General features: G+C 33.8%; 1 protein-coding gene across 1 annotated transcript in view; it reads right to left on the reverse strand.

Annotated features, from left to right (window-relative positions):
- The window catches only part of crb (crumbs), a 213,684-nt gene that overhangs the window by 62,915 nt on the left and 130,289 nt on the right, over positions 1-20,480 (reverse strand). Inside the window, exons 22-29 of the mRNA XM_067103901.1 lie at positions 17,183-17,361; positions 16,683-16,804; positions 16,229-16,367; positions 10,132-10,311; positions 7,087-7,220; positions 2,586-2,801; positions 2,257-2,450; positions 1,744-1,969 (exon numbers count right to left, since the gene is read on the reverse strand). Of these exons, the coding sequence (XP_066960002.1) occupies positions 1,744-1,969; positions 2,257-2,450; positions 2,586-2,801; positions 7,087-7,220; positions 10,132-10,311; positions 16,229-16,367; positions 16,683-16,804; positions 17,183-17,361 (1,390 nt within the window). The remainder of the gene's footprint in view (positions 1-1,743; positions 1,970-2,256; positions 2,451-2,585; positions 2,802-7,086; positions 7,221-10,131; positions 10,312-16,228; positions 16,368-16,682; positions 16,805-17,182; positions 17,362-20,480) is intronic.

A 20,480-nucleotide genomic window follows, 5' to 3' on the forward strand; every position in this document is an offset into this window, starting at 1 on the left:
TTAAATATTATTAAAAGTAATAATTCTCTCTCTCTCTCTCTCTCTCTCTCTCTCTCTCTCTCTCTCTCTCTCTCTCTCTCTCTCTCTCTCTCTCTCTCTCTCTCTCTCTCTCTCTCTCTCTCTCTCTCTCTCTCTCTCTCTCTCTCTCTCTCTCTCTCTCTCTCTCTCTCTCTCTCTCTCTCTCTCTCTCTCTCATGATAAACTTTTTAAGTAATATGTACTAATTTTCAAATAATAATAATAATAATAATAATAAAACTGTAATACAAAATTTGTATTATCTTGAACAAACAAATTTTTCCCTCATCTTTTGTAAGAAGGTGGAAGGCAAAAGCTGTTAGACATGTCATTTAACATGACAAGAATGAGAGTGTTGCTAATCCATAAAAAATTTCACTCTCTTAAGTAAGGACAAATGTTATCTCTCTCTTTCGTTCAAAGTTAGCCAACCTACGTATTACAGCACTGTTTCTCTGTCTGTCTTTAACTGTACAGTGGATAATTTTGAATTGATCTAATTTTACCTGTACTGTTTACAAACTGTAAATGCGCAGTTCTAAAACATAGAGACATAGAGCATTTCAGAACAAAGAGAAAGTGACAGAATAAAAAAGTTTGTAAAAAGGGGGTTGAGAAGACTTCTAAAAATAGATTGGTGGAATGGGGGAGAGACACACACACTATATTCTTAAGTCAACCATTTATTTCTTTTTTTTAAGGGTAATGTATTAAGCTAACTCTCTCTCTCTCCATAATACTGTAATTCATAAATAATTTAACTTGACATTTCAAGTAAGGACAATCTCTCTCTCTCTCTCTCTCTCTCTCTCTCTCTCTCTCTCTCTCTCTCTCTCTCTCTCTCTCTCTCTCTGTAATAACTGATTCTTTACCGTTCGTGTTGGTTCTCTCTCTCTCTCTCTCTCGTGTTATTCTCTCAGTCTCTGTAATAACTGATAAATAATTTCACTCTCTTAAGTAAGGACAACCCTTGAACCAGGCGATTCTTTACCGTTCGTGTTGGTTCTCTCTCTCTCTCTCTCTCTCTCTCTCTCTCTCTCTCTCTCTCTCTCTCTCTCTCTCTCTCATAGTTAGCACTCACACATTTTTACAACTTATTAATTCTCTGTACATCTTTACCTGTACAGTATATAGTTTAAATTGATCTAATTTGACCTGTATCGTCTACGAAGTTTAAATGCACTAGTGTTGCAAATACGTTCTAAAACATAGAGACATAATAACTAAGAGTTGTATTAGTCAAAATATAAAACATTGTTTGTTCATGAAAAAGCATTTTAGAACAAAGAGAAACAGACGCAGAATAAAAAAGTTGCTAAAAAGAGGTTGAGATGATTCTAAAAATAGATCGGTTGGAAGGGGAGAGAGAGAGAAATTCTCTTACAACTCTCAATTTTTATGTAAACCATTTATTTCTCTTTTTTAAGGGCAATGTATTAAGTTAACTTTTAAATGAAATTACTGTAACTTTAATTCCATTTAAAAATTAATAATTTTGGAGCATGATTAGGGTCATATTTAGTGTTAAACTTTAGAAATAAGCATTTATTAGCATTTTTAGAGACCATGCCAAACTTACGCGAAAATTCACCCTGCGCGAGGGGTTCTGGAACCTAACCTCGTGTAAGTTCGAAGTATGACTGTACATGAAACCAAAATTTAAACATGAATTTATTAAAGCCACTTTCATTGACAATTGTTTCACAAAAACTATACAACAGCCACTAACCTGACTCGGTAGTTTATTGAGACATCGTTTATCTGTGCAGGAGGATCACCAAATTCAGGTGAGAATGAAATAGATGAGTTGACTCCATTTAGCGTAAGATTTGCCACACACTCATACCCATCATCCAAATTGATACACTCTGATCCAGCTGGACACTGATAGAGGGCACAATATTCTCTGTCTTCACAAGTCTTGCCTTTGAATCCAAATGTGCATGTGCAGCTATATAAAAAAAAAAGTAATTTTAAGTTTAAGACATATGATTATGGAATTAACAACTGAAGGAATTTCACCTTGAGGTCAATTTCCTTGATTATGGAATTAACAACCAGAGGTCAATTTCCTTATTGCATTTCTGTAAGCTTTATTCAGATTTCTCAGATAAAGTAATGTACTCTTGTAATGTAAAATGAACAACATCATTACAACATGATCCGTCTTAGAAAAAGTTAAACCTCTTGCCGTATAAAGTGTTACAAAAATTATGACTCAAACATTATTATACTCACTTGAAGTCATTCCAAGTAACTGTACACGTGGCACCATTTTGACACGGGTCAGGATTGCATGTATTATCACTAACCACTCCTTCTAAAACACCATGAACATCAGCTGGCTCTAAATCCAATCCAGGCAGAAGGTCAGAACTAACATTTTCAAGAGGAAAAGGCTGAACTAAACGAGTTTCTGTACCATTACTTAACTGTAAAGAAAACAGGCAATCATTTTGAGTGTTCATCATTAAATTGCAATATTAAGGAAAATCACAAATGGAAAGATAATAAATTTCATTACCTATAGTGCTACCTATTTCACATTATACAGTGAAATGACTTACCCTGATATCTTGAAGAATCCCCTTAAAATGGATCCGAGTGACAGTTGTGGTGAAGTTTGAAACCCCCAGCTGTCTTTTAAATCGTGAGTGGTAGTTATCAGGGACACCACCTAAGTATAGCACCTGAGCATCAAGATTTCCTCCATACAACAGTGATGAGTTCAAAACTTGCCCATTATCCACGTACACTTCAACTTCATTATTGATTCTTTTAACCTGCAAAGAGTTTGAGAGGAAGCATGTTTTACTATAATTAACTTGAAAAGCTATCCATAATATACATCATATACAGTTCTAACACCAGAATAATTTACCGTAGTGATACATTTGTTCATACAGACCTTTATCTTGTATTCAAAGCCAATATGACATAGTATACAAATTATTAAATATCTTACTAACCATACATGAATTTCTTTAGCATGACTTCAATAAAAGAATAAAATTAAGAAGCAGCCCTTAATAATCACATTTAAAGCAAATACAGATGTATACCCCATTTACAAAATATGTCATTCATATTTACAATTTCCAATGGTACCATGTCAACCAAAACAACAGGTTACCTGAACAGTAACTATAAGCATATTCACAGTATGTACAGTACTGATATAAACTTGGGTAGTAAATGGTTAACAGACAAACAGAAGCAAAAGGGATAAAGGTTTGCTGAATGAAATTATCTTATGGCCTGACCACAAAATTAACTTGTAATCCATGCAGCATAAAAAATATATATATATAAACTCTTAACAATATTTTCTTTGTAACCACTCAAACCTATGAAAAATACATCACTTGGAAAAAAGTTGAAAATTCGGTTACACCATATTAAACACTGGAAATCAATGCATGAATCAAAACAATGTACAGATATCTGAATGAATATATTTATGTTTTGCACTATTTAGATTATTTATTTCCACATCTCATTTCTCAACCCGATGATGGAAACAAAGAATTCCCAAAAATTCCTAACAATAATGAAGAAGATTTTAAGGATTTTAGAACTGAAGTTCTTATTCCTGCATAGAATTAAACTTCCAAAGGGAAGAATCATTGCTGACATTTTGATTTCTATTCAGCTCTGATTATGAATGCTTCCCTTTTATTTTTGTTGTATTATACTGTATTATGTTCAATATCATAATATACCATACTTTTACTTCTATCTCTATAATCTCATTTACCTTCATCTTACCACCTAGTAAAACCAATTAAAATTATGGAGAAATGTTGTGACAAGAAATGTAAAACATTCAGCTACTCTAATACTGGATATGTTATTAATTATAATTATTTACAGGTACAGCACAGTATGTAAAAGAAAAGGTCTGTTTACTTAATTAAATATAGTGTGTGTGGTATTAAATATGTGGGTCAGACAGGTTTTCCTCCACACTTAAGAATCAATAATCACAGGAATTTATGCAGTGATAATAAATACTGTACATGAATGGTTATCAATTACAAATATGAGTTCAAGCATGTTAAATGTATCCATTTAAACATGCAAGTAGTCATATTCTTGATACTGAATATGATACAATTATTATAGTACAATAGGGGAGGAAAATGTTTACAATGTAAAGCTAAAAACTACTTAAAAATTTAATGGCAGTAAATAATATTTCAGTTAAACCATTGATAAGATTAACATTTATAATGAAAATATGCAATTATGCTATTAACAGATATATAGCATAATTGCATATATATATAAGGACAAGAAGTCTTTACAGAAAGAATACATTTTTTGATTTTAAGGAAATGAAGTCTTACAAGAAATAAACAACAATCTTCTACATAAAAGTAATTTCAAAGGATTTGTTAATAGTAAAATTCTGAGATTAAAATGAAGTAAGGCTAAAAAGTTAATTATGTAAATACAATACAATTTGACTACAGTCTTTTATATTTCCATAAAAATAAACTTAACCAAATTTTTTAGGAGTATATAGTAGTAATGTAATTAATATTTGTTTAATTTTAGAAGTTGGACATACACTGATACTCTAATATCCCATAATTAATTCAGTCATGATTTAACGTCGATTTTCCCTTTGAAAAACATACCCTAAAATGTCATGTAAATGCTCACGAACATTACCATTAATTATATTGAAAATTATAGGAAATCAAATATTAGAGCAAGTAATAACAGGTAATTTAGATATTCTTGATGGTAATCTTACTAGTACTGTACTTTTAAACTTGGCTCTAAATGCAGACCCATACCAAAATTAAATAAAAATAAAATTAATAATATAAACAATAGAATTAATGATTCCAAATAAACTCATATAAATTTAATATAAGTACTGGTCAGATTTTAGGACAGAAAATGAAAATGATAAAATATATTGGGGATGAAACCAATATAACTCCTAATAAGTTTCCATATACTGTACTGTATCATCAACATGAATAAAAACATTAAAGATATTCAGAAAATATGTGATATTACCAGTAGAAAAGGCTAATAGTAATTTTGGATTAATATGTTAAAATATTATGCACAATTTTTAATCTCAGAAACAGAAACTATTAATAATGTAGAAGTGCAATACTGAACAAAAAACAATAATAAAATCTCTGTGTACATAAAATTACACTCATGTATTCAGATGATTTGTATCACTGAGTAACAATGAATATTACCTGATGCTATAGAGTTGTCCCAGAGTACCTGAAGTTTCCAATGCTTATAATGACCTTTATTAAACAGGATCCTTCTTTGATACTGATATTAAAAGTATTAATAACCAATTTCTCAGTAAAGTTTGTGAAAGGAGAGATTTTAATTTAAAAATACCAGGGTCTCTTGCTTTTTACTCTTGGTCATTTTATATGACCAAGAAAAAGTGAGTCTGTCTCTTAGATCCTCATTAAACTCAGACCTTGACTCCCAGATGGACATCCCTTTGCTTCTGGAAAAATGTTTACAGGCCATTGAGGGGGATTTGGCTTGAATGGTTTAAACAGTAAGTTAGATATCGTGCAATACACAGCAAAAACATAAATGACTGCTTCAACTTACAAGGTACTGTAATAAAAACAAAAAATACTAAAGGATTGAATGGTTACGGATATTGCTGTGAATGATGCTAGTTCTGGTGGACCGGAGGATGTGAAAACTTGCACAGTTTCAAATCTCAATTAAGATTTTTCCAATTTGCATATTCTCATTCTCAAGTCACTAGAATATGAGTAATTCCTAGCAATAGCCTTCAAAACTCACCCTCCATGGCCTGTAAACAATTCTCCAGCCCGCATCATAGGCTCATTTCTATTCATGTAATCTAGCACAATTTCTCATAGGAAGTCCCCTTCCTTGCCAAGTTATCATGTATTTGCTGAATCTAATGCAAGTACCAAAAATTTTTAGCATAACATAAATATCAAAAGGAAGTGTAGTGCAGTACTGTATATTTATCACAATAAATTAATTTCTTTTTTTAATAGGCAAACAAATTCAATTTAAATAACTGAAACTTTTGCTGAAGATCTCAAGCATATGAGAAGAGAGGAGGGAACATTCCAGGTTACTGTTACCTGGTTGGAGTATAGTTTTCCTGATTTGTTATTAGCATCCTTCCTAAATATTCCATTTTCATACCTATAGTTGGTCGAGCATACCTGGTCAAATGTATTTTCTTCATTTAGCGAATCCGCAAATAGAGACGTCCTTGTGATTCTTTAAAAGAAGAATTTATTTGGGAAACACTTGAAATTATAATTGAGGGCAGTATGGTATCTGATATATTGCTAGAAATAGCATATGGAAATATTAATTAAGAAAATGTGGCACCTCTTTCCTCACGTGCTGCCAAATCTACGTTTACAATAAGGGGATGGTGACGAGGAAACAATTATGGTTTTGGTTCAGTATCTCTGGGTCAATCATTTTCATTAAAGGACGGACTCCTGTGCTTTGCAATAGTGACAAACTTTGGTGATATGTAAAATATAAAAAAAAAAACCTAATTATTAAAAGAACACCAATGAGCCATACATGCAATTAATGAAAATGTAGATTATATGAAAAAACATTCCAAAATTATGAATGAAATGATGTACGAAAGAGAGTTTTAACTGGAATTAGTTAATATCTAAACTGATTTAATTTCCAGTCACATACTTTCATATATGATAACAATGTATCGCTTAGAAAAGAAGTCTTAACTCTAAACTCTGCTGTTTATAAGAAAAAGAAAACCAGGAAATACCACATAGGATTATAACAAATCAAAGTCAAAAGAAAGGGTATCCACAGTCTGTGAGTTACCTTCAAAAAATGGAAACGTCAATAGTGTAAGGTGATTGGAGGGTCCTTTTTGACTGACTTCATTGGTTCACCTATAATCTCTTTCAGTATGTGTCATGACCTCATAACTCATAATTCATAAACCAAGAGAACTACTACACTTTTCTTGTAACAAACCAAAACCACATCATTTGCAAGGCATATTAAATATACTGTATTTTATCATTAGCTTACATGGAGCAAATGAGGATCTCCATCGGTTATCACGACATTGGAGATGTTGAATCTTTCCTCAGGCCCATCAAGCAAAACACGAAGAACTAGATCTCCTCCAACAAGCTGAGCAAGCAGGTGCTTATCTTGCAACCCTGAAAGTAAATGTAAGATATTGTTAATAAATGTAAGATATTCTTATTACAAAATTAAGAAATTCATTTGAGAGCTTGTCTTGACTGACACAGCTTAGTAAACCTCTATGTTCACAACTTTGCAAATGAAATACATAAACACATAAGGGTCAACAAACTTAAAAACTTAAGCAACAAGAGAATTACAAAAATTCTACGTGTGATTAAAAATAAAATGATGAAAATATATTAGAATAAAAGTACATTATCTTTTAAACATTAGTATTTTCAAAATAAATCCATTACCCATAATTTGCTTAATTTGCCCTAAAAAATCATCCCAGACAATTCCATCTCACTTCACAAGAAAGTAAAGAGCAGTCAACTGGAGATTCTGCATATCTATGTGTAGATTCTAGTCTCAGGAAGCTACAAGTCTCATTATTTCTGTTGCCTGATCTATGAATTGCATCAAATTAGCAGGGCCGACATAATGAGTTTGTACTGAATTTGTTAAAAAAAAAAAAAAAAAAAAAACTATGCCACTGCACACCACAAATTATCACTTGGCTCATTTCATGGTTGACAAAATGCCTCAGACAACTAGTCCACCTGAAAGGAAACAGTAACTACAAGAAACCTAAAAGGTAGCCTTGTACACATGCCCATTTGTCCATAAATATCCAACTTTCAACATGCTGTTCACTTGTTTTGCATCTAACAAGATTCCTCAGACATTTATTTGTCATAATTATAGAAGAAGAAGAAGAAAACATATGTCATAACAGAAGAAGAAGAAGCGCCGTGGCAGAGTGGTTTGGTGGCAGAGTGGTTTAGCTCATCGATAGACTGGTTAAGCAACATTGGGGCTGGTCAATCGTTGGATGGGTGACCGCTCTCCTCGGCGCTGATTCCTTGGGAAAGGATCTTTACCATAATTTCCTCAGTCTACTCAGCTGTAAATGAGTACCTATTCCCGATGGGGTAAGGTCCAGCTATGGATTAAATAGCAAAACTCAGCAATGATGGAAAGAAATGAAATAATAAATGATGACGTAAGTGGAACCTCTGGCAACAGAGGAGCTCCGTCTGGCAGCCAGGTATACAACCCATTCGACGGGGACGAGGGTCAGGTACTTGGAGGTCGTCATCCAGCAACTGACCACCACAACGACAGTAACCAGCAACCAGAGACTGGAGCTACAGAGGCAAACCAGAAGAAGAAATGGACAAGAGAAGAAAGTAAGGAAATATAGAGATGCTACATCAGAAGCAACCCGACAGAAAGAGGATACAGAAGAAGATTGGTCAACATCTGGAATAAGGGAATAAGAGAAATAACAGCCCTCAAACAGAACAGAGGCTGGCAGACCAAGCAAGGAACATAAAGAAGAAGAACTGGCTCTCCACAACAGAAAGAGAGGAACTGGAAAGAGAAATAACACCCAGCATTGAAGGACAAGAAGACGAACTAAGAGACGATGACACAGAAAACGACAGGAATGATGAGCTACCAAACAACAACACACGAAGAAACACCAAAGATGTAACAGAGAGGTCTGAATGGTTGTAAAAGTTCAGACAATGGATGGAGCCAGATACAGAAAGAACAAAGATCCCCTCCATGAAAGCCTACAACACAGAGAAACTAAGGGAAAAAACAAGTTAATGAAATAATGAGACCAATCCACACCACCAGTATCACAAAAACATATAATATGACATATGCAGGAGCAAGACTCGTAGTAGAACTCATGGGGATACAAACACCAACACCACCATCACAACCAACCCAACAGAAACCAAAACAGCAACTGCCTTGGAAAAGGCTCATGGAAATACAAATCATGGTGATGAGATCTGACTTGAGTGAACTGAAAGAGACGGCAGAAGAGAGGCTAAGAAACAAGAAAACAAGAGAGGAACTGAATGAGAATTACAAAGTACAGGAGAAGGGACTAAACAACACAATAGAAGATATAAAACAGAGGCCTAAAGCCAAAGCACGTAAGGTCCAGCAGTACATGAACAGGAATAAAGAATACCAACAGAACAAACCCTCCGGAACCAACCAGAAAAGACTATACAGCCAACTACGAGGGAAAGACAATCACCAGGAAATTACTGAAGCCGAACCAAGTAAGGGACTCTGGGAAAACATATGGAGCAATCCAGTATCACACAACAAATATGCAATGTGGCACTTCCTGTTCATTCTCCACCTTGGCATTGTGGTTTTTAGTTTGTGTGTTTCTGTCATATATTTGTGAATACTGTATCTGTGTGTTATTTTGTGTGTACTGTATTTGCATTTGAGATGCAAACGATGAACCATCTGAGAAGGCTAGGCCTCAGAGGGAATGCTCTGGGGTAGGTTACAACCCTTGTTTTTGTTATCTAGCCTCTTGATGCTGATACTCATTTGACTTGTTGCAGATGCACATCAAATGATTGCAATGTAAGTAACTCCTGTTCAGAGTGTCGTGATTGGTCTCCAGAGCAATCAAAGCATTTTGGATTTTAGCACTCTTCACACTTCCGTCACTTACGAGACCACTGAATAATTTTTAATTAAAAAATAAAAAAAAAGAGGTATGATTTATGCTTACTTATTATCAAAATAGCAGTTCATGTCATCAAATACAGTAAACAAATAAAGAATAATGATTGAAGGTACAGTTAAAAAATTATCCAAATTAGAACAAAAAATTGGGCATGAAGGCAGTTACACTCAGCTAAGCAAGACTAAAATGTTGTGGATGCCTGTTACTTTGGAAGAGTGACTGAAGAATCTAAGACTCTTGGGCTTTAAAAAGGCTGATTATCAGTATTGGATTTGTGATGAAACAACTTTTATTTAACCTCTATTACAACACTATAAAGTAAACTACACTGTGTAATTTCCAAGAAAAGGTTCACAAGATGAAATTACCTGGGATATCTGCATCAAGTGGTGTTCCTAAATAAAATATCAGACCATCTGGTTCTCTGGTGCGTACAAGCATTGACACATCTGCATGTGTCCTGTATGTTGCGTGGTCCACTTCTGGGATAATCACAGTTACCAAACTGTCCAGTATATCTTCATTGCCAAAGGTAGCTGGAGTAAAGCCTGCAATTCACAACAGAAAATCAAATACAATAAGGAGTGTTTTTCTGGTTCATGTAACTAACACAGGCACAAATTCTTCATTTTATTTCCCTCTCTCAAGAATTTTCAAAATATTTCTCATTCTCCCTCAATTTCCTGCCAAGTATGCAAAATTCATCAGTCACAAGTCAGGTCAACTCATGGCTCAATGTAAACCTGAAACTCTTTGCATTAAGTTTTATTCTACAAGAACAGTTTCATTCCAGATAAGCATATTCCCTCTCCAGCAGGTGCAAGTTTATGGTGCTATAAATGTTCTGCATTCTATCAGTAAAATCTCTCACATTTTCATGCAAAATGTTTATAAATAAAAATAATTCTACAAATATTACTGAGAAATACTTTACCTTTGCATTTGATCATATACCATAAGAGATGGTATATACCATATCAGGGTCATCATTTGAAAACGGTTATAGTATTAATTCTGACTAAATTCTAAAAAACTACATCTAACAACTTAATCCAATATTCAAATTCTGCACATCAAACTGTTAGTTTTTTAAAGAAAATAACATGCAAGATTCATCACAAACTAATAAATAAGATTGCCATTAAAATTGAAGTGTTTTGTACATCTGCAGTGCTAAAAATACTGCTATATAAATTTCAAAATCAATAAATAAATTTTAAGAAAATATTTTAGCTATTTCTACTTCAAATAATATTACTGAACTATTTATACATCTAATAAAGCCATTATGATGACCTGACTATTATTTTACTGCACTCTAAAACATAGACACAACAAATATATTTTAACTACACAAAAAAGTGCAAAAATAAATTAAAATGCTATGTTTGACAACCAAGCAACAACTGGTGGCTAAAAATGGCAGACCCTTTGATGTAAAAAATTTAAGAACTAGTAATAAAAAAAACTGCTGCTAAGCATTTACTGATAAACACTATGACATACACATAAAAATATTTTTCTCAGCAATTCTTAACGCAACAACAAAAATTTTTTTGCCAGAAAAATAGTTTTGAATCAAGGGGTCTGAGAATGCAACTACATAATCACAATTTAAAATGCTAAAGCATGTGCTGTTGAAGACCTACAAAGTGATGCCTCCCAGGTTGCTCCTCCTACAAAGATTGAAGAAAGGAGACATAAGTGGCACTGTGCAAAATGGTACTCATGACTAACTGATGTGTGAAACTCATAAAACTAAGAGATTACACATCAGTAAAGCTGGATTGCTTATATGCCCAAATAAAAGATACCATTACGCCCAAAATACCATATTCTCTAACACATCAAACAACTGAAGAGATAGAAAAACAAAGTAATCTACCATGATCATTCACATCATGCTTCGGATATTCTTTGCGATCCTTTGTGGTTCCAAGTTCCTCTTTTCACGAATTACAAGGAAAGAAAATCAAATACTTAATATTGCACAAAATTTAAGAAATGTGACCAGACAGTTTCATGCGAAGTATGCTTAGTCTCAAAGTAGCTACTGGCTAATTTGGGTTATTTAGAGGACAAGGTAAATGTGCCATCTTCATTGTAAATAAACATGTGTAACTTCTAAGATAAACTATAAACTAGATAACCTCCAGTTGAAAATCATAACCTAATATTTATACAGTAACAGCAAGAAACTACAATCACAAGTTCAAGTTGCATCAATCAACTAGTTAAGCAAAATTTCATTATTGCCATGTAGAACATATTCCCATATATGAAAGTAATTACTGGTTCCAACTACTGTTTTTATTTTTAACATTTGAAAACACTAATTACAGTACTATATTACTCTGGTTACCACTAAACTGAAAATTTTTTAATCAGTTTACTGGAGGTAAGGTTTAAGCTAAGAAATCAATGCTCTCAAATACAGAATAATAATTCAAAGACCTATCTCCACTTTTACTGTTCTGGTTGGTCCTAACATTAAAAACAATTACAAATTTCATAAGATTCACTACCACATGATAGCTTTGTCTCAGTGATTAACAACTGATATTCAATTGCTGGTCAACATACCAGAATTATTATAAATTATATTTAATGAAGTGTTAGATCTAGATTTAAATTACCATGGTTAAAATTGCAATAATATCTATTGGCAGATATCCAAGGAGTTCCATAAATAAAAAAAAGTCCAATATAAAAGCTCAAATATAAAGTAAAATGGTGGAAAAACAAAGACATCTTTAGGACTGTCTAAGATGGTTAATTAATCTTTTTTTCTTCCTTACAAAGGTTGAAGGGAATAAATTTGGGATTGAAATATATGTACAGTCAAGGTCATAACTGAGCCATATGATTATTTTTGTATCGCCTACAATCTCAGACGCAAAGTAAAATGTAGTGAGGTTGCCAAGCAGTGTTATTTTTTTTTACATCTCCAATGTCATTCTTTTCAATAAGTTTGTGAATTCACAGTTAACATTGTTTTCCCTGTGGGTATATAAATATTAACCCTTATGCACTGATATAATTTGTAATCTATGTTAAAAGAATTATTTAATTTTTATTTTTTATTAACTTTTTCCACACTATGTAGCTCAAAAGACAGTGCGACAAGATAAGCATTGCTGCCAATGCCAGCGTACAATACTTGATACTCAAAGTGGTCACTGTAACTACCTCAGCAGCATATAACAGTAAACATAATACACTCAACAGTTATAACAACATTTTTCAAAATAGAAATATGAACTACAAATAGTTTTATTTGAATTCTGGAGTTTTAGGCTGTGCTCAACCTGCCCGTATGTTGCCAAGGCTTCTAAGTTGCAATCTAGTTTACTAAAGGTTCATTTCTTGAGATTACCTGTTCTTTGAAAACATAATGATTCTTCAAATTACATCAAGAAGATAGTAATTAATTTTAATGTAAACAGTTATTAATACTAACGTCAAGGCCCATGGCAACACAATTTTTTTAAATGATGGAGAATTTTATTTTCTTAAAAGTACTTCTGCTTGATTTTGGTGCATAACTGATTCATCAGGTAACTTAAAGAGTAAGAACGTGTAGATAAGTTCCCACCAGAAATTATTTACTGTATAAAAATGTGAACGTTACGTATGGTGTATTTTTAGCAAGTTAAGAAAAAGGATTTTGACAAAGGAAAAATCTATTTCTGGAGAGGGGCCCGTGTCACCCGGTGAAATAGTCCATTCAGCACTAATTTCTAGGTAATTCCGTTGCTAGATACCAGAGAAAGCTAAATGAAATGCTGGAGTTACTACCCCAGAGCGAGCTCCACTAGATGGAGTCGTGTATGGAAAAGGGTGAACTACAAAAACACGGAACCTTATCCTATAGAGATTCCCAATGTCAAAAGTCCCAACGAGAGGTGCCGATACAAGCCCATGCACTACTCACGGACTGTATACAAGGCAACACTAGCCGCATTCCATGTTAGCACCCACCTCACTAGAATGAAGTTTATCAAGGGAGGGAGAGAATGAAAAACAGGGGTGGGTCACCGGGTGACACGGGCCCCTCTCCAGAAATAGATTTTTCCTTTGTCAAAATCCTTTTTCTGGATCGGGGTCCCGTGTCACCCGGTGAAATAGTAACAGAGAAATAAACATCATTCTTATGCTATTAAAGACTTAAATAGAAACGTTGAAAACTAGGAGAATTCTACCCTGAACATTAGTAAGGTCCTCTAAAGTTCATGTAATGAAAATAATGTAAGTGGTCACCGTAAGATCATGAGCTTAGAATAGCACCTGAATAGGCTTGTATTAAGAAAATACTTCCTGCCTAATAGCAGACCCAATGACAGTGCCACACAATTAGTCCAAAGAATAAAATCTGTTTTGTCACACAAAGATCACGCTCACCTTTGATATCTGTGAATGCATTTATCTACGGTAATACTTTCCTATTTATTTATTATTTTTGCACTTAAGTATAAAAATTTTCAAATGGGACTATTCAAAGTTTTATGGCTGTGATTCAAGCATCATAATACTATGAATATTTTTTTATTACTTTAACAGTTGAACCTATGTTTGATGAAGACATATTTTGTCAAACACATCTGCGCTGGATGAAAGGTTTGGAAATGTTTCATCAGTTTTTCTGCAGTTTGGCTATACATAATATTTTCTTACAATTCTGATATATTTGATAGATTCGAGTCATATGAAACATACTATGGTCTTATTTTATAAAATAAATGTTTTCATATATACTCAAAAAACAGATAAATATGCACCATGTGAGACTGCCAGTTAATGACTTTTGAACAAAATCCTATGCAGTCATGTAGTGTCATTTTAGAGCAAGGGTGCAGTCTGATCATTTGTCTTCCCTGGGACTGGAGACATTCAAATGTTAAAACATTTTTAATGATCATGTTACCTGCTCCAATAGCAATTTTTGTTGGTAAAAAAGACTGCAGTTATTATTAATATAACCAACCCTATACCCCCATTTTCTACAATAGTTTGTTGGTCAGTTGTATGTGATTTATATAAAAAATACAACTGCCATTGTTACTACACTACAACCACAGTTTTCTTATTAATATATGGCAGTCCCCGGTTTACGACGGTTCCGGCTTACGACGTTCCGAGGTTACGACGCTTTTCAAATATATTCATCAGAAATTATTTTCCGGCTTACGACGCATGTTCCAGGGTTACGACGCGTCGTACGCCGATCCGACGGAAGAAATTTGGCCCCAAAACGGCAGAATAATCATAATTTGAAGGTTTTTTTGATGTAAAACTCAATAATAATGCAGTTTATGTCGTTTTCAATGCACCCAGAGCATTAAAAGTAAGGTTTTCTTATGATTTTTGACGATTTTCGACGATTTTCCGGTTTACGATGCGGCGCAAGAACGGAACCCCCTTCGTAAACCGGGGACCGCCCGTATAATGTCTAAGCATATATTCTAACAACTTAACTACTTTCTATGACATAAAAATGAATGCTGTACTTGTCAGTAATGAGTGTGTTTTGTTAGTTAACTACAAAAAATCTATATCAGTAAATATCAGTAACTTACAACCAGAATGCTTTGTTATTAGTCATGTCTAAACATATAGTCCCACAACTAAACTACCAGCTACATCATTCCAAAACAGAATTTTTTGCTCTAAAAGACTTAAATTTTTTCTCCAACATTCAAAGAAATGGCACCACACTGTCTATGAAATTTGCTAAATGGTTATGTTTCCAAAGGATCACAGAGAAACACAACCAGAGGCATACTAGAAGAGTTTCTTGGAACACATCCAAACTGATGTTATTTCATTACATTTAAAGGCCATTTACAAAACTGGCACATATTCAATTCAAAAAGCACTGTGCATGAGAATGATATCTTCATGTTGTGTGAACACAAACAATTTACACCAGCTGATAATCTGATGAAGTGCATAATCTAATAAGAAAAAAATATTCAGTATTTTTGTATACCTCCTATATGACATTGTTTTCATGCATCCATGCAAGAAAGAATGCAAGAACAGAAAAGTACAGTTATAAATGATACCTATCTAAGCTAATTCATAAACTGCTGTAAGCAATCATAAAGGCAGTACAGTACTTCAAAAGTAAATATACTTTAGTATTACACATAAAAGAGGACTCAAGGAGTACAATGTATGCTTTGTTATGATTTTTTTAAAAACTTGAAAGTATCAGTCATCTTTAGTAAATTAACTTACAGCATCGCCTGAAAAGCAATTATTCCGTGATTTTAGCTTGTATCTGTTACCTTGATTGCATAATAACTACAGTATGTCATAACATATCAATGCATGGTGCAGATAACTTTTATATCCCTTATCTTTATTAATAAATGGTGAAAATTTTCTGATGCACAAATTAACTATTATTTAATTATTAATGAGACATGATCATGAAATGTCAAAAATCAAATCAGTACTTACTTAGTTCACAGGTATCTCCAAGATACGGCCTCTGACAGTTACACAAGAAACTAGTCCACATATCTTTGCACTCTCCATCATTCATGCAGGGATTGGGAGAGCACTGCTCCTCACGAGGACATCCCTCTTCCACTGCTATCTGTTTTAGAGAGGTCTTTACTTTATAGAAATTACAAAAAAATGCAACATGAAAAGTAATTTTCTAAACACCAAAAATGCAATGAATAAAATGATAGAGTTAAGTTGATTGCAGCAGTTTAATTACTAATTTTTTATATATACTGTATACAGAATTTCTTTGAAGAGTTACATATCTAAATTGAATGAATAACATACTTGATCAAATTTTGCATTTTTTATTATTGCAACTTATTCAAAAAAATTTTTTGACAAGCATATTAAGACTTCTGGTAATCAAATGCCATAATTCCCAATAAAATTGTTGTTAATTTACCTTCATTGGAGAGGGTACGTCACTTGGAATTATAACACTTCCATCAACAAAAACATCTTCAATACAACCAGTAAAGAATGGAGCTCCATTTAATAGAATGGCCAATGTTGAAGTTGCACCACCTGAGGAAAAATATAAAATTAAAGAAAAAATTATAAATATAAACTGTGACTAAAATGCAAGTGACAGAAACAGACCCTGGTATACTGCCTAAAGAGCCAAATGTAGTATTATGTGACTCCAACTACAAGCCACAGGAATCAGAATATTGTATAGAACAAATATAATGAGGCTTAGATATAGCTGATAGTTTCATGGTGCAACCTTTCCTGTTTAAGTTTTTACAAAGGAAACACAGTAGTGCACCGATGTTCTTTATCATATCCATTTAGTAATGAAAAACTTTGGAAAGGTAAGTAAGAATTAAAATAATTCTAAAGAAACAATTTATGGGGGTTTATATCCTTTAAAAAGGAGGCACATATATAACCCACTCTTACCTAAAACTGTTGCAGAACTTTCAATGATCTGGGATGGATTACCAGGATGCACAGTTTCCTGGTCGTTGGCAGCTAAGACCACATAGCTCTCATTAACTGTCATTCTTACTTCCTGCCACTGACCATCATTAAGGTGTGAGCCAGTAAAGATACCATCTAATCTGCCATCACCAGAATAACTGCAAGTACACAATAAAGAAATTTGTGCTTAAATATGATGATTTTCAATTACTGTACCTATCTCTATCTCTACTTTGCAGACTTAACAGTGATCGATTAACAGTGCCATGATTTCTAAAAAAAAAAAAAATGCGTTTCATGAATCTACAATAATCATAGGAGATTTCATTCTGTGTGAATTTTCAAGGGGGGACGTTGATTTTGGTGTCAATTCAAAACTGAATATTCCTTCTTGACTGCAGTATGCTCAAAAGAGGTAAACAATAAAGATGAAAAATCCAGTTAAGTTGAAGTTAGCCAATGACAACAATGTTTAAAGTACACTGTTAAAAAAGCATTTATCAAAAGTAAAGTGAGGAGATCCAAAATTTCTTTTTTTGTAACACACAAATGAAATAATTTACCTCGTGAATAATATATAGTTGATTGATATTTAAGCTACTGTGTTGTAAAACAAAAGAAAAACAAACTAATTTTTTTTATTCTCAATAACAGTTTTCTTCAAATGGTAAGTTCAAAGTAAATTTTAGTGATCAAATACTAATTTTGCTGTCATTTTAACACTGAATAGTTGTAGTTTATCCTAATATATTAAAAATTTCAAAAATTATAAGTGCAAATGATACCTTAAAGAATATCTGTCAAAAATTAAAGTGATAAACAGATAATTTACTTTTTTGGCATCATGTAAAACTGACAACCTGTCTTTTGGATTCCATACATATTTACAGATATTAAATCTCCAGCACATTAAAGAAGCAAAAAACAGAAAGTCCTAGTAATTTACACAGAGAATGTTATGTGTCCTATATAGTTATCCTCAATCTAAAGAACAATGATGATTATATAATTATATATGGTTATAATATTATCAGTAAACATAATTCTTAAAGGAAAAACATATTTTCTTCCAATAACAAATCATCTTTTACATGAAGCCCACACGTATGACACTTATGAATCCTAGACACATCATTCATGAATCAAAGGAGGATGATCACTGCCACTGCTGTATGTTTGTGCCCCAAAATCCTGGGTTACTATAGCATTGGGTCTGTTATAAATCATTCAGTAGTGATGTGTTTGATCTCATCATAGTACAGTATTACAATAACTTTTTACATTAGTTAGTTATAAATGATTTGTTTAACCAGACCTCTGAACTCAGTAGTAGCACAGCCACTACAATGTAAAAATAAATTGAGTCAAATTTCTCTTTGTGAATTGTTATTAAAGCGTTAAGGTAGATAAAACATATTTTATTCTATTTCTTTATCTTGATTTATCTGCCCATTGCGAGCAAATTTCCTTATGTTGCCTTCTTGCATGCATACTGATCAACTGCTTGGCAACAGACTGCACTTTTACCCACTTTGCAGGAGAAGTCCGGTTGACCCCCTACAAAAGAAGCAGACTTTCTCTATCTAGGCTGGAGCCACAAGCAATCAGAAGAGTTGAGATGCAGGATATTTGATGTAAATGATGGGTTTCTATTTATAAAAGTAATTTTTCTTTACATTCGTTTCACGACAAACTCATTATATGCATAAGCATGGATTGCAATTAGGTGGGAGAAGCAAATCAAAGGTTGAATCACTGTGGCAGATATTAAAATGAAGGATCGCTAATTTAAAGTTAATATAATGAAGGATCGCTAATTTAAAGTTAATATAACACCCTTACTACAATGTAAGAGCAAAAAACATTACTGAAAATGTCTTAAAGGACATCATCTTAAAAGAGAGCACTAAAAGATGAAGCCATAATCTGCTTACCTTTGAGGCAGATATCAGGAATGTTACATCTACGACAGGTTCCAACAGCACAGGTACCAGACATGTGCACTACCCCCTACCCCCCCTCTTTATTATGAGCATCTTATAGCTCCATGTGACTATGAGGAATACCTGACATCAGTATTTACCAACAAAAGGAAACATATGTTAGACTGAGCAGTGCTACCATTCATTACCTTGCTGCGACTATCTGGGCTCAAGTGAAGATGCTTCTCTTGGCAATGCACCCTAAGGTGACTTGGAAAGAGAAACAGCCCAAGCATCCATATATTAGTTGGATTACTAATGAGGAAAATCTTCATTGAAAAGGAACACAATTACTGAGAGATTTGTTGTAAACATAAGTAAGAGGTCTCTGCTTCTGAAGCTGCCTGTTCCAGCACGATCACCAAACCTACAATTAAGTAAGATTACTAATTTAATGAGAATCTGTAAATGCCTCTCGTGTGAGGAAACAAGTCCAGCATGGCAGTTCATTCTCAGTCACTGGAGTGCACTTATTGACCTTAGGAAAGTTACCAACGTATCATATCCAACCAATACAGCCTGACCCTTGCAAATCAGGGAAGAAATGTGGGATCCTAGCATGAACCAACCAAGTAAGGGGGGCCATTATCCTCTCAGGATACTTGGACTTAACCCCCCAAAAAAAAACTTGTAACATTAATCAGAATGGGCCAATGGCTGACTGCCTCCCAGAAGCTGCATTGAAGAGAGACCCAGAATTGCCAGTTAGGGCAGTCTCACTAAAATCTATCATGAAAGGAGATGATTCACATACGGTCCAAAATGGTAAAGACTACCTCAATAAGGATAATGCTCGAGTCTACCTTCTGTAAATGAGAAACAGACTATCCAGTAGTATGTTCATCAGAAAGAACAAAGCAGTGGTCAAGTTCAGACAAGAACTTCTAAGTTAAGTTAAGTATACCTTGGTTTAACCAGACCACTGAGCTGATTAACTGCTCTCCTAGGGCTGGCCCGAAGGATTAGATCTATTTTACGTGGCTAAGAACTAATTGGTTACTTAGCAACGGGACCTACAGCTTATTGTGGAATCCGAACCACATTATACTGAGAAATGAATTTCTATCACCAGAAATAAATTCCTCTAATTCTTCATTGGCCGGCCAGAGACACGAACTCAGGCCTAGCAGAGTGCTAGCCGACAACTCTACCGACTCGCCCAACGAGGAACTTAAGAAGTCAGTCTGCTGATATCAATAAGTGGTGCCAAAGTTTTGCTACTGATGGTGCAACCAGGGTTTATAAAGAGATTCTACTCTTAGACAGTATGACTCAGCAGTCAAAAAGTTAGCCTC

This window comes from Macrobrachium rosenbergii, chromosome 5 (genome assembly GCF_040412425.1).
Source record: "Macrobrachium rosenbergii isolate ZJJX-2024 chromosome 5, ASM4041242v1, whole genome shotgun sequence".
Classification (NCBI taxonomy): domain Eukaryota; kingdom Metazoa; phylum Arthropoda; class Malacostraca; order Decapoda; family Palaemonidae; genus Macrobrachium; species Macrobrachium rosenbergii.